Source organism: Dama dama, chromosome 12 (assembly GCF_033118175.1).
Source record: "Dama dama isolate Ldn47 chromosome 12, ASM3311817v1, whole genome shotgun sequence".
NCBI lineage: Eukaryota > Metazoa > Chordata > Mammalia > Artiodactyla > Cervidae > Dama > Dama dama.
Window position 1 is genome coordinate 19,763,711 of NC_083692.1, and position 12,896 is coordinate 19,776,606.

The following is a 12,896-nucleotide window of genomic DNA, read 5'->3' on the forward strand; positions in this document are numbered from 1 at the left end:
GCTGAGCAGCAGTGGTGGTCAAGTCAGGGAGGATGAAGACTTGTGCAGGTGGTAGGACTTCCCTGGTGATCTGGTGGTTGAGACCCTGCGCTTCCACGGCAGGGGGCTTGGGTTCGACCCCTGGTCTGGGAACTAAGATCCTGCATGAACTAAGATCCTGCATGCCTCTCGGCACAACCGAAAAAAAAAAAAAAGATTTGTGTGCAAGAGAGGGGGCAAAGCTGGCAAGGGGTAGGGGTTCCTGTCACCCTTCTAGGAAAACACATAGAGAAAAGAGAGGGACCGAGCTAGACCACTCCCTGGGGCCCTCTGCTTCAGAACCAAGAGGCCCCACCTTGCATGCATTCTAGAGGCTCTGAGCAAACAGCTGTCTCCCAGTGCCCACCCTATCCAAATGGAGCCCTGGGCTCAGCCCAGGGTGCTGCAAACAGCCTACAACCACGAGCCTTGCTGTCTGCCACAAATGCCCTGGCCACGTGGCCTCCCGTGCCTGGAGGTGTTGCCTCTCCCTCATCTCACAGGCTCAACCCCCAAAAAATGATGAAAGAAGGCGTCAACTTGTATGATCACAGACATCTTTCCTTAAAGGATCCAGGGTGACCTTTTGCTGTGGTGAGAACAACACCTATGTCTCTTTGGGGCTCTTCTGCTCTGTATTCAATCTCAGGCAGAGACTGAACCACTTGGCTGGTGAGCTGGCAAGATTTCTCTAGATGTCATGCAAAAACGTCACGCTCCAAGTACCCCTTTCACTGGAGAGATGCAAAGGAGCTCGGGGCGACAGACGTGGAAAAACCTTTGCAGTGGATTCAGTTGAGTCCCGGTCAGTCTCTCTCTTTCCTTCCCCTGCTCCAAGACCAGCTGCCTGGGCTTGACCAGTCTAGGGGAGGAGGTACCATGCCAGCGTGGCCAGCACCACAGATGGGCAGTGTCCTCGAGCTGTGCCACAAGGCATGGCCCTGGCGTCCACCGTTCACAGGGACCACAGGGGAGGTGCAGCCACAGGGCCCCTTGAGGATGCCCTGGGTGAGGGGTGAGATGCATTCAACTCTGCACCCTCAGGCCTGGGTCACAGCAGACGCCAAGCTGGTATCTGTGGCCACAGGAATGACTGCAAATGAAGGGGGAGGAAAGGACCTGGTTCTGGGTGACCCAAGAGCCCTAAAGTTGTGTGATTTAAAACCAAAGCTTCCCCCATATATCCAATTATGCTGAATATCATACAAGTAGAATTTGGGCTTGCAGAGAGGATTTTAGAAGCTCTTGGGCTGTACTTTTTCATCTCAGGCTGTTCTATTTCCTTTATCTGCTCTCCTGTCATGGATCAGAAGGGACCCTCTTTAAGTCTGGATTTATGCATTCACGCTGGGGGTGGAGATTAGTTACTGCATGCTCACACCCGCTCACATGCACTCTCACCCAGGACTGACTGCAGCCCTCCTGGAGCGAGGCGCTGGCAGAGTACAGGCAGTAAGGCAGGAGGAAGCGCCGACACCTGCCAGGGATACCCTCCTCCATGTGCCCCTGGCCTGAAATGCATGCAGATTGCATGGCCCTGGCTACACTCAGACTGAGCAAGGCAGTGCTGAAACAGTCGATGTTCCCGCCCCGGGGCCCCTCACAAGGACCAGGATGCTGTGGTCATCCTTCCAAATCTCCACAATGGTGCAGGTGGCTGAGAAATAGCCAGGTTAAGGGAGCCTCTATACAGCTTCATGGGCTTTTGGAATAGCTCAGTTGGTAAAGAATCCACCTGCAATACAGGAGACCCAGATTCAATCCCTGAGTGGGGAAGAGCCCCTGGAGAAGGAAATGGCAACCCACTCCAGTATTCTTGCCTGGAAAATCCCATGGACAGAGGAGCCTGGCTACAGTCCATGGGGTTGCCCAGAGTCGGACATGACTTTGTGACTAAACCACAAATCACACACCACTCCATCTTGGGGACCCCGTGGACAGGGATGAGCAGGGAACATAGGGAGAACCCCCAGGGCTGGCTCATGGGGACCAAGCTGAGGGCGGGGTTTGAGACTGGACTAGTCATGCAGAGTCTGCCTGGGCACAGCATGCTGGCCACAGAGGGGTTGGTTCCCCGCCGCCCCCCACCCCCAGGACACCTGCAGGCCTAGGAGGCTGGTCTGAGCACCATCCTGATAAAGAGGTCTAGAGTCAAGCCTTCTATTACAGATACTCAATTAGGAATTGAAGCAAAGAGTAGAATAATGCCTCAGCACAAGAAAAGAGCTTCTGTGTCATAACCCGAAATCAGATATTCAACCTTATCTGGTTTACAGTAGGTACATGGCTGCCTGGAACGGCCTCGCTATTCCAGTTAATCAGCATCTCCCCATCCTCCCAGGACTGTGTGGTATGGGAGGGTCGCCCCCCGCCCCCACAGCTCCACTCTCAGGGTCTTTCAACTGAGAACAGCCTCCCTCCCTCTTTCTTTGCTACATGAGTATCTTGTATGCTCTTCAAAGCCCAGCTTATGATGTGTCTACTCTGGTAGGATGTTTTGAAAACATTACCAAAATGGTTCTCAGAGTTTACACTCATTTATATTCATTTAATGATGTAAGGATTTCTTGTGTGTTTTCCTCAAGGACTGACAAGGTTGCTGCAGGCAAAGATCATGCATTTTATCTTCCTTACATCCCCTCAGCAGATTCTTGGGGGCTGGAGACAGCATAGGTGTGTGATAAATATCATTTGATTGATGTACGGGACTGATATGGTCTCCAACTCCAAATATATAACATGGATTTTGCACATTAACACTAGAGCACACAGTCTTTTGTTCACAGCATATGATCTTTTTAAAGTAAAAAAAAAATTAATAAAGTCACTCTTTGGAAAAATGCCATTGGAAGATGGGAATTAACCTTGTATGTAAAAGAGAGCCTGGTGCCAAGGAAACACTGAGATTTCCATCTCACCCACTGGGAAGCCATCACTTGGCTAAGATGAGTCAGGGTCTTAGATAAGTCACATTTTCTGTATGTCTCTGTCTCTACATCTAATACAATGAAAGCCTGAATAAATCCCGGGTTACTCAGTTTTGCATGACCATGATCCCTACCCCTTTTTACAAGCTCCCTTTCCTTTCTCTTAAAATGAACGCCATGTTTTGAAAGTTTTTTTTTTTCTACTAAACAGTAACTATCAACACATTAGTACATTTCCCCCATCTTGATTACTCATAGACCAATAGAATAATCAATGTTTTCATTGGCGTCAAGTGACCAGAGTAACTACTACATGGAGTTGCTAGAATTCCCCCCAAAAGGAAAAGCATATTTTAATTAGCTTTTATACATATGTCTCCAGTTCTTGAACAGTACTTACTGTGACTTTTTGAAATTCTGAAGTGAACCCACTGACCCCTCTTTCTTCTGGTGAGCCTGTCAAGTATTCAGGACCCCAGAGACTGGAAAGTTTTAAAGGGGAAGGTCTCTGAGTTCCCTTTCTGCCATGGAATTCCATGGCTTTATGGTTTTAGTGAAATGATGGTGTCATTAAATCCATTCGACCATTGACTTATTATTGAAGACACACTTCCAATAGCTTGAACACATGTCATCTGGATTTAAAGAACCAAAAATTGTGGTGTTGGTGGGTGCTCATCCAGTGATAATAAAGCTTGAACATAAAGTTTGTTCTCTAACCTTGGCCACATTAATTGGAATTGGAATTTGAGCCATAACATTTGACTGAGAAAGGGAGATGGTGAGAGAAACTGATGATGCAAATTGCTTCATATACTCTCTGCACACAACTCAAACCTTGGAGAGATGTACCTGAGGTTTTCTGAACTGAATTCCGACTCCAGGAATCGTAGAAACTGGTCCCGCCCCACCTGGTCCTTCAAGATCTCATCGAAAGAGAAGCCCCATCTCTTCACTCGCTGCTGGCTGGGCTCTTTGCTTTGGGAGAGGGAACAAAGGTGGTCAATACCAGGCAGAAACCTGTGGCACAATTTCTTCAACAACTCAAATTTATTTAGCTATCACAGGCCAAAGGGAAATGTCTCATTTAAGTGACAGATTCCATCAAACCTGTATAAATCCCGAATGCAGACTTTTGTAGACCAACACTAGCCAAGCGTAAAAAGTCTCTTTAAAGAAGGTGTTTGAAAGGGGCCACATTGAGGGGATGCTTGCCAAGTGCTGCTTACAGGACATATAAAAACTCCACTGATTTGACTTCCCTGGGCCACTCCTGTCAGTCATAGGTCCAACTCTTGACTCCATCATTTTTTTTTTCCACTTAAAAACTGAGGATGCTTTGTGAATCTGATCTTTCATCAAAGATGCTGCCCCCACCTCCTGCCCCTTCCTCAATTCCCAGGGGAAAAACAGAGTCCAGTTTAGAACCAAGTGATGTTCAACTGATCAGAACTATGTCAACTCATCCTGGATAAACCCAATACAGGTGCTTAGAAGCAGAATGTTGCATCCATTCATTGATTTAACCACCACGTGCACAGTGTCTACAAAGGTCTAGGCATCGTTCCCAGCCTTCACACCTGTTAACTCACTGAGTCCTTGAAACTACTCTGAAAAATGTACTAACACTGTCCCCATTTTGCAGATAGGGAAACTCAGGCCTGGTGACAATTTACCCAAAGACGCACTAGGAGGGGATGGAGTGGAGGCTCAAGTCCAGACAGCGTGGTTCCAGAACACAGCTCTCAGCTCTGCTATGCTGCCTCATGTCCATGGGACTCCCTCCAAACCAAAGTGTAGGGAAGGGGGACAGAGAGTTGTTCTTATTCATTTGGTGTTAGAATATGAAAATATTTCCTTCCGATTCTGTCTTTCCATTTACAGTTACTTTGCTGTATTTACTCCTCTGACTTCTTCAAGCAGCAATAGGTTTCTAGTTCATGAGCTATATACTGCTATCTCTCACTCAAGTGATAGTCTATGGACCAGCAGTGTAATCTCAGGACCCATCTCAGGCCCGTGGAATTGAAATCCACAGCTTAGCAAGATCCCTGGGTGATTTAAGTGCACATTAAACTCTAAGACACCTTGGTCTAGCAATATTTATTCCCCCTGCCCTTTTTTGATATCCATTGATTTATTGATGTTTAATTTAGGTCCAAAAAGAATCAGAGGTTTATAAGAACACACAATTAAAAACCAAAACAACAATAACAAAATCCCCAAACCCTTAAACATAGGCAAGTATAATAATAAGAAGCAGTGATGGTAAATCTTGGGTGGTGTTGTTTAGTTGCTACATCATATCCAACCCATTTGTGACCCCATGGACTGTAGCTCACTAGGTTCCACTGTCCATGGGATTTCTCAGGCAAGGATACTGGAGTGGGTTGCCATTTCCTCCTTCAGGGGATCGTCCCAACCCAGAGATCGAACCCATATCCCCTGTATTGGCAGGTGGGTTCTTTACCACTGAGCCACCAGGGAAACCCAAATATAGGAAAGAATAGTAATAAAAACAAGTGATGATAAGTCTTAGTAGGGGATGGTTATTATACCAGAAAACCTAGGCTAGGGGAACTACTGCCAGTGAACAAAAAAAATTTTATTGCTTCCTTGGAGCTAAGACAAAGAGAGATTTGAATGGATTACACCACTCTCAACATTTGAAAGAGGTAATATGTAAGTTTGTCAGTAAAGACTACTTTTGCTCTAGTATTGAATTATAAGAGGAATTGTCTCACAAGTCTTTACATAAGGAGCACTGAAACACAATGAATGATATTTCTGATACCTTTATTTAAAAAAAAAAAAAGTGCAGGGAACTTTTACATACAGCTATTGGATTGCCAAAAAGCTCATTTGGGTTTTTTCATAACATGCAAACTTTTCAGAGTTTAATGTGCACTTAAATCACTCAGGGATCTTGTTAAGCTGGGAATTCCAATTCTATGTGTCTGAGGTGGGGCTAAGATTCCACTGCTGGTCCACCACTTGAGTGGGAGATAACAGCATGTGTCTGTGAACTAAATACTTTCAACAAAAGTCAAAAGCATAATGTTAAATTCTAGGGTGGTGGAGGTATATCTCTGGAGAGCCAAATAATGCCGTATGTGGCTTCATTGTCATGGAGGGCATGGCAACCCACTCCAGTATTCTTGCCTGGAGAATCCCCATGGACAGAGGAATCCGGCGGGCTGTCGTCCATGGGGTTGCAAAGAGTCAGGCACAACTGAGTGACTAAGCACAGCACAGAACAGGTTCATTGTCACTTGGCTTGAAACAAGAAAACTTCAAAAACTGGTGGAGAAAATATTGCATTCATTTTTAGGCTTTTTGCAGGAGCTCAACAGTGGCCATCTTTTCACTCCCCAAGTCCAAACATATTCTCCTCACGAAGCTCTGTTGCCAAGGACAGAAGGTGGAAACAGAAAGCATGTTGGTGTGGAATGAATGCTAGCCACATTCAAAGGCTCTTGCCCACAGGGTTCAGAACCACCACACTGTAGCCTCAGCAAATGATGTGAAGAAGGTACATTTTATCTGCAAGCGCTAAGCTGTGAGCCCTGCACTGTAGCAGAGTGTATCGCGATGACATCCACATATTTCCCTTCTTTTTAAAAAGAGACACAAACTTTATAATGATGTCTTCCATGGAATTTCTCAGGCAAGAAGACTGGAGTGGGTTACCATGCCCTCCTTTAGAGGATCTTCCCAACCCAGGGATCAAACCCAGGTCTCCCACATTGCAGGCAGATTCTTTACCATTTGAGCCACCAACAATGAGGAATTTCAAGAAAGATCTTTTCCCAAAGTTCCAGGCTGGGCTTTCTGTAGTGAGCCAAGAAGACAGAACCTAGATTCTCTCAAACTCAAGCCACAGAATCAAACTCAACAGCTTTCCAGAGGACAAAAAGCGCTGTTACTATCCCACACCCTGGGGTCTAGGCGAGCAGTAAATGGAAGCTCCATTGAGCTGCAGGAACGCATCTGCTTCTGCCAGGGTCATGCTGTGACCTGGGACGGCCACCAAGGTTGCAGGGCTCTTCGGGGATGGTCTGGATGACAGCTGTACCCCAATCAGTGGCTGTGTCCAGAGAGCCAGGTGTGGAAAGTTGCTCAGTCTTTGAAGTGACTGTGTTATGGACACACGTCCACCACCAGTGTCACCACTTTCTGGTTTGCAAGCAGTGAGTCCGCATTCATCCCACCAGGTTCCTTGGTGGTGGCAGGGGAAGGGTGGTGGAGGATAAGGGCCATTTTGGGAGTAAGCCAGAGAGCCAGGGGTGTCACTAGATGCAGAATCAGAAGCCTAGGACAGATGTTTGGACATACAGAATGCTGCAAACCCAGCCTTCAGCAGAAACAAGGGGTTTTGGAGAGATAGGCTACCCTGGTGTGGTGGTTTCCTAGTTGGCCAACATACCAACAAACTGGAAGGCTTAAAATAGAAATGTATTCTCTCACAGCTCTGGAGGCTAGAAATCTGAAGTCAAGGAGTTAACTGGGCCACACCATCTCTGAAGGCTCTAGAGGAAAACCTGTTCCATGCCTTCCTCTTAGCTTCTGATGCTGCCAGAAATCCTTGGCATCCATGGCCTGCTCATGCATTACTCCAATCTCTGCCTCTGTCATCACATGGTATTCTGTCTCTGTATCTGGTTTTTCACATGGCGTTTACTCTGTATGCGCCAGTGTTTGTTTTCTCTCCTTATCAGTCATATTGGATTGGACTTCCCTGGTGGCTCAGTGGTAAAGAACCCGCCTGCCAATGCAGTCAATGCAGGTTTAATCTCTAGGTTGGGAAGATCCCCTGTAGCAGAAAACAGCAACTCACTCCAATATTCTTGCCTGGGGAATCTCATGGACAGACGAGCCTGGTGATCTACAGTCCATGGGGTTGAAAAAGAGTTGGACACAACTCTTAGCCACTAAACAACAACAGCAACATATTGGATTAAGTGTTTACTCAATCCCAGGATGACCTCATCTTAACTAATCACATCTTTAATGGTTCTGTTTCCAAATAAAGTCACATTCTGAGATTCTGGGAAGGACTTGAATTTTTAGGTGACACTATTCAGCCTAGTACATTTGGGTTCCTTCAATTATTATTCACAATCCTATTTCTATGTCTGGACACCCTACATCTGCTCCTTTTCTTCTAATAATCTGCTCATTGGGGTCTACTCTATTAAATGCTTCTTGGATACAACATTTCTACTCATGTCTTTCTTGTACCTCTTGGTTATTTCCAAGCCTCATCCCTTTGAAGGCTCAAGATCAGATGTGAACATGTTGCTACCATGGAATGGTATCTGTGGTTATAAAATAATTCTGAAAAGTTATCTCTGGACATTCATCCCCAGGTGACTGGTATACTAACTTTCTCTTGGCTTCACTCAGATAATCCATGGAACTCACAGCCCCCCTATTTCCATCCATTGTATAGAAAGGCTTTCTCATGACACATCTCTAATTATGGTTTTGTACCATCACTTGACTTTTAAAGCGTTTATGCATTGTCTCTGCAGCTATCTTGTGAGCTCTCTGAGGGCAGAGACCACATCTTTGTATTTATCATACTGCTTTTCACACAGCGAGTGTTTAGCACTAAAGGGAAATCAGTAAGAAAATGTGTACAGTAATGTAGATGATGTGTCCTTATATTGACATTGATGTGTCCTTATATTTCTAATTGCTAGCTGGATGCCTTTTTCCTACTCTAATTTCTCTTCCGTGCCCATTGCTTCTCACCAAATTCCTGCCTCCCACTGAACAGCCCAAATTAACACAGCCAAGACAGGTGGCTCTCCCAGGGAGTCTGTCTTTCATTCCAGCTGTTTGCCCAAATTGAGAACAATAAAGACAGATTCAGAATAAGCATCTATCTATAAAAACATCCAGCTATCTTCAAAAGGTTTTGAGTTACTGGAAAAATTACGAAATGAGGGATTGTTCCTTAAAGAGTAAATAACCAATGAGTCCATCTCAAGACCAAGGTTATTGAAGGAACAATCACAATATTACTTAATGCTCCAAGAAAACCTGAGGGTCCTAATACTTCAACAAGGAGTGGTCCTATTGTTTGTTACTGTGTAACAAACCATCTTCAAACTCAGTGGCTTACAACAACAATTTATTCTTCTCTCTTAACATCCCATGGGTTGACTGGGCTCAGATGGAAGGTTCTCACTTGGGGTCTCTCAAGAGTTGTAGATGGATGGCAGCTGGGGGTGGTGTCATCTGAAGGGTGGACTGGATTGGACATCCAAGATGGCTCATCACATGGCAGATGATGCTGGTTTTGGCCAGAAGCTCAGCCAAGGCTGTCAACCTCCGTGATCTCCCTAATTGCTTGGGTTTCTCATAGCCAAAACATTTAAAAAAAAGAATGTCTTAGGAGTAAATATCTCAAATGATCAAGAGCTGTTTTATGACCCGTTCTCAGAACATTACTCCCACCATACTCTTTTGGTTAAATAAGGCATCAAGGCCAGCCTGGATGAAAAGGGAGGGCGGTGTCCCCTTTCCATGGAGGAAGCAATCCCTGCATACAATGAAGAAAGCGCTGATGGGGCCATATATGGAGACTGACTACCATAGGGAGGGAGATTGACTAATATCATGGATGTACATTTTTATTAAACTTGCTGAGCAGCTCAGGGACGGTCTCTGCCTAGCAGCAGATCAGGCTGGTTGGGAGTGGATGCTTTTGACCAAGTAGGATGAGCTGGGTTCCTTGTAACTTTTTACTCATGTGGCTGTTGCCCAGCAGAGAGAGAAAGTGAGACCTATATCATGTGGTGAGGGCAAATCATGAACCCTAATCCTGCAGGCAATGCCAGGTTCTTGTTAGAGTCACTATCTGGCTGATGGCATCTTCCTGGGGACACTTTCCTGGTGGTATTCAGATGACAGTGAAGTGAAGTGAAGTGAAAGTCACTCAGTCGTGTCCAACTCTTGCGACTCCATGGACTATACAGTCCATGGAATTCTCCAGGCCAGAATACTGGTGTAGCTTTTCCCTTCTCCAGGGGATCTTCCCAACTCAGGGATCGAACCCAGGTCTCACGCATTGCAGGCTGATTCTTTACCAGCCGATACCACAAGGGAAGCCCAAGAATACTGGAGTGGGTAGCCTATTTCTTCTCCAGTGGATCTTCCCGACCCAGGAATCAAACTGGGGTCTCCTGCAGTGCAGGCGGATTCTTTACCAACTGAGCTATCAGGGAAGCCCTCAGATGACAACACTCTCTCCAGCTGAGATCTGGCAATTTGGGGCTGACTCTTCCTCAGTGATGAGCCCTGGCAATCACTATTTTCTTTATCTAAATTTGACCTTTCAGAAATTTCACTGAGTAGACTTCATGTATATCCTTTAAAAAGGCAGTCTTGTATTGCCCTCTGAACATTCCCTTTCTCATTCTTGGATTTCTAGATCTAATAGTTTGTCTGAGAAGGAAAGAGGATTAAAGCACAATTTCTTACTGTCTATGCTACATCCTGCATCATCCTGCCAATTATTCTATTAATGCCCATGGTTGTCTTCAGCTGGTTTGTCTATAAACCCTACATGGCCGAGACAGTATGTTCATCTCTGTAGAATCCAGACATTATCTGTGATGCCCTCTGCCCTGGGCATTGTAAAGAGTCTGTACCCATTTACTCATGCCCAGGAGAAATCACAGCCCACCTCAGATGAACATGAAGTCCAAGCAACCCCTGTTGTCTCCCATGCTGCCTCAACTCTTCCACACCGCTTCACCCATCTTCACCAAAAACCAACTTCACATGAAGTGTTTGAGAGGGTAGGATCCTTTACTGAAGTTGGAGGGTCTTGAGAAGGGGGTACACATTGCACCATTCAGCAGCAGGCAATTTAGAAATCACATATTCAGTATTCCCACGTTGAAAAGTCCTTGGACACCTCAGCACTAGGGGTTTTCATGGCTCTGAATGGAGGCTTGCTCTCTCTTGTCTCTCTGCTCCTCTCTCCACCCTCACTTTTCACTGTCCTGAGGTCTCCCCTCTTGGGGACAAAAAGTACATTCATCTCGTTTTCTTATGGGGCACAACCTCTCCACTTGTTGGGTCTCTGCCAACACGCATGCCCTTAGGGCCTGACTCTGTGCCCCAAGTGACATTAATGTCCTTTGCCAACGAAGAGGAATCCTAGAGCTGGGAGGTAAGACTTCACATTATTCACCTCGCTACGTGGGTATCTTGAGAGACTTTCTTACTTAGAAGATAGTAGGTCTCAGTACTATTTATTAGTTAAACTAAATTAAACTGAAACTGAGAAAAAGATGACCTTTGATTATTTTGCTGGTCACCTTCAGCCTTTGTTTCATGCACAAAGGCTGTTTGATCTCTAGACTGAAAAAGCATGCTGGTGCTGATCCCTGACTCCCTATCACCAGAGGCAGGTTCCCAATCACTGCCAGTGTCTGACTGGGTGGGAATGTCCTGCTGGGAGGAGAAAGAGGGCCTCATAGCTTCTCTTCGTTCTCCCTTGTATCTGCGTAACTAGCTTGAAGATGAACAGAACACTGTAGGTGTTAGGTCAGATATTATGATTACAGTGGAAGCCTTAGCTGTAAAAACAGAGGCAGAACCTAGTCGTGGGGGCAGTGAGTCCCTTGGGGACAAAGTGCTTATATGTTTGAATAAACCAACAGGCCAGGTGGTCACCATCTTCCCAAACTATCATGCTTTTTGCCTTTTTTTGTTGTTGTTGTTGACTTTCAAGAAAGAAAGAGGAAATCCCAATGTCATCAAGGTGAATTAAATTCACACACTTAACCTCTCTTCCTTTCCCAGATGCCAACAGCATTGCCAACAAAATGGTCACTTCTCCATTCACCCTCCATCAAACCTGTACATTCTGAGTACCTACTCCATGCCAGACATAGGACTAGATGCTAAAATAACTGTAAGTCTTATTTAGAAAGAGATCCAGGGGGAGGATGTGATCTAGAAAGACTGGATGGATGTGGGGTGGCCACTACAGAATGAGTGGTCACCGAAGACCTTTCTGAGAAAAAGACACCAATGCTGAGTGAGGCTTGAATGAAAAGGGAAGCCAGCCATGTGAGGGTCTGTGAGAGTGGTCCAGGAAGAGGGAACAGATAAGAATCTGGAGTTCAGTGAAATATTAAAAACAAAATAAAACATAGAGTGTAAGAGGCAAATAAATTCCCTACCAGCAGAGGATAAATGTTGAGGAACTTTGGGAACTTGTGAAGCAGGTGGGTGGGTGACAAAACTGATCGTGGGCCACCTAGGCTTCCAGTGGGGCCATCTGGGAATAAGGTAAACTAGGTGTTGCCAGCAGAAGCCTGGGAAAATCCCAAGCCCTGAGCAGCTAGACTGGAAGTAGAGGCAGTTGGTAGGTACTGAATGGGGGGACGTAGGGGAGAAACTCAGAAATATGAGACATGGGTTCCCTGGGCCGAGAGGGACTCTAAATAAAAGGGGGACATTTTCTGGCCAGCTTCTCACATGGGAAGTAAAGCCAGAGGGTGGTGCCTGTGTAACCTAGGTGAGGTAGAGTTAATATGGATAGAAAACATCTCAGCAAGGCAGGGAGACTTCTAAAGATGCTGAGGTTTCCTCCTACTTCTCACTGGTTTCTGCAGATCTCTTCGTGTTCCCCTAAGATCCCTCAACAGATGGGAGAAGAGTGGCCTTCTTGGGGTGCACCGTGGAGAGCAAACTGAATAACTTAAACCCCATCCGGGCCTGAAGGAGAGTGGGTCACCTGGCTGCAGGAACGTCAGGCTAAGGAAGGTTGGGCTTTCAGATCAGGCCTGTACACTAGCATAAAATTAAAAAAACAACCAGTGCACCACTGGCGGAAATTATTACTTAAGTGACCTGGAGAGGGGAACTAGGCACTGGTATTTTTTAAAATAAGCTCTCCAGGTGGTTCTAATATATAGTGAGAGT

The 12,896-nt window shown here is 45.8% G+C and overlaps 1 protein-coding gene across 3 annotated transcripts in view; it reads right to left on the reverse strand.

Moving 5' to 3' along the window:
* The window catches only part of RGS6 (regulator of G protein signaling 6), a 584,468-nt gene that overhangs the window by 48,412 nt on the left and 523,160 nt on the right, over window positions 1–12,896 (reverse strand). For all 3 annotated transcript variants that reach the window (XM_061156754.1, XM_061156753.1, XM_061156755.1), the window contains exon 14: window positions 3,798–3,923. In XM_061156754.1, coding sequence (XP_061012737.1) covers window positions 3,798–3,923 — 126 coding nt within the window. The remainder of the gene's footprint in view (window positions 1–3,797; window positions 3,924–12,896) is intronic.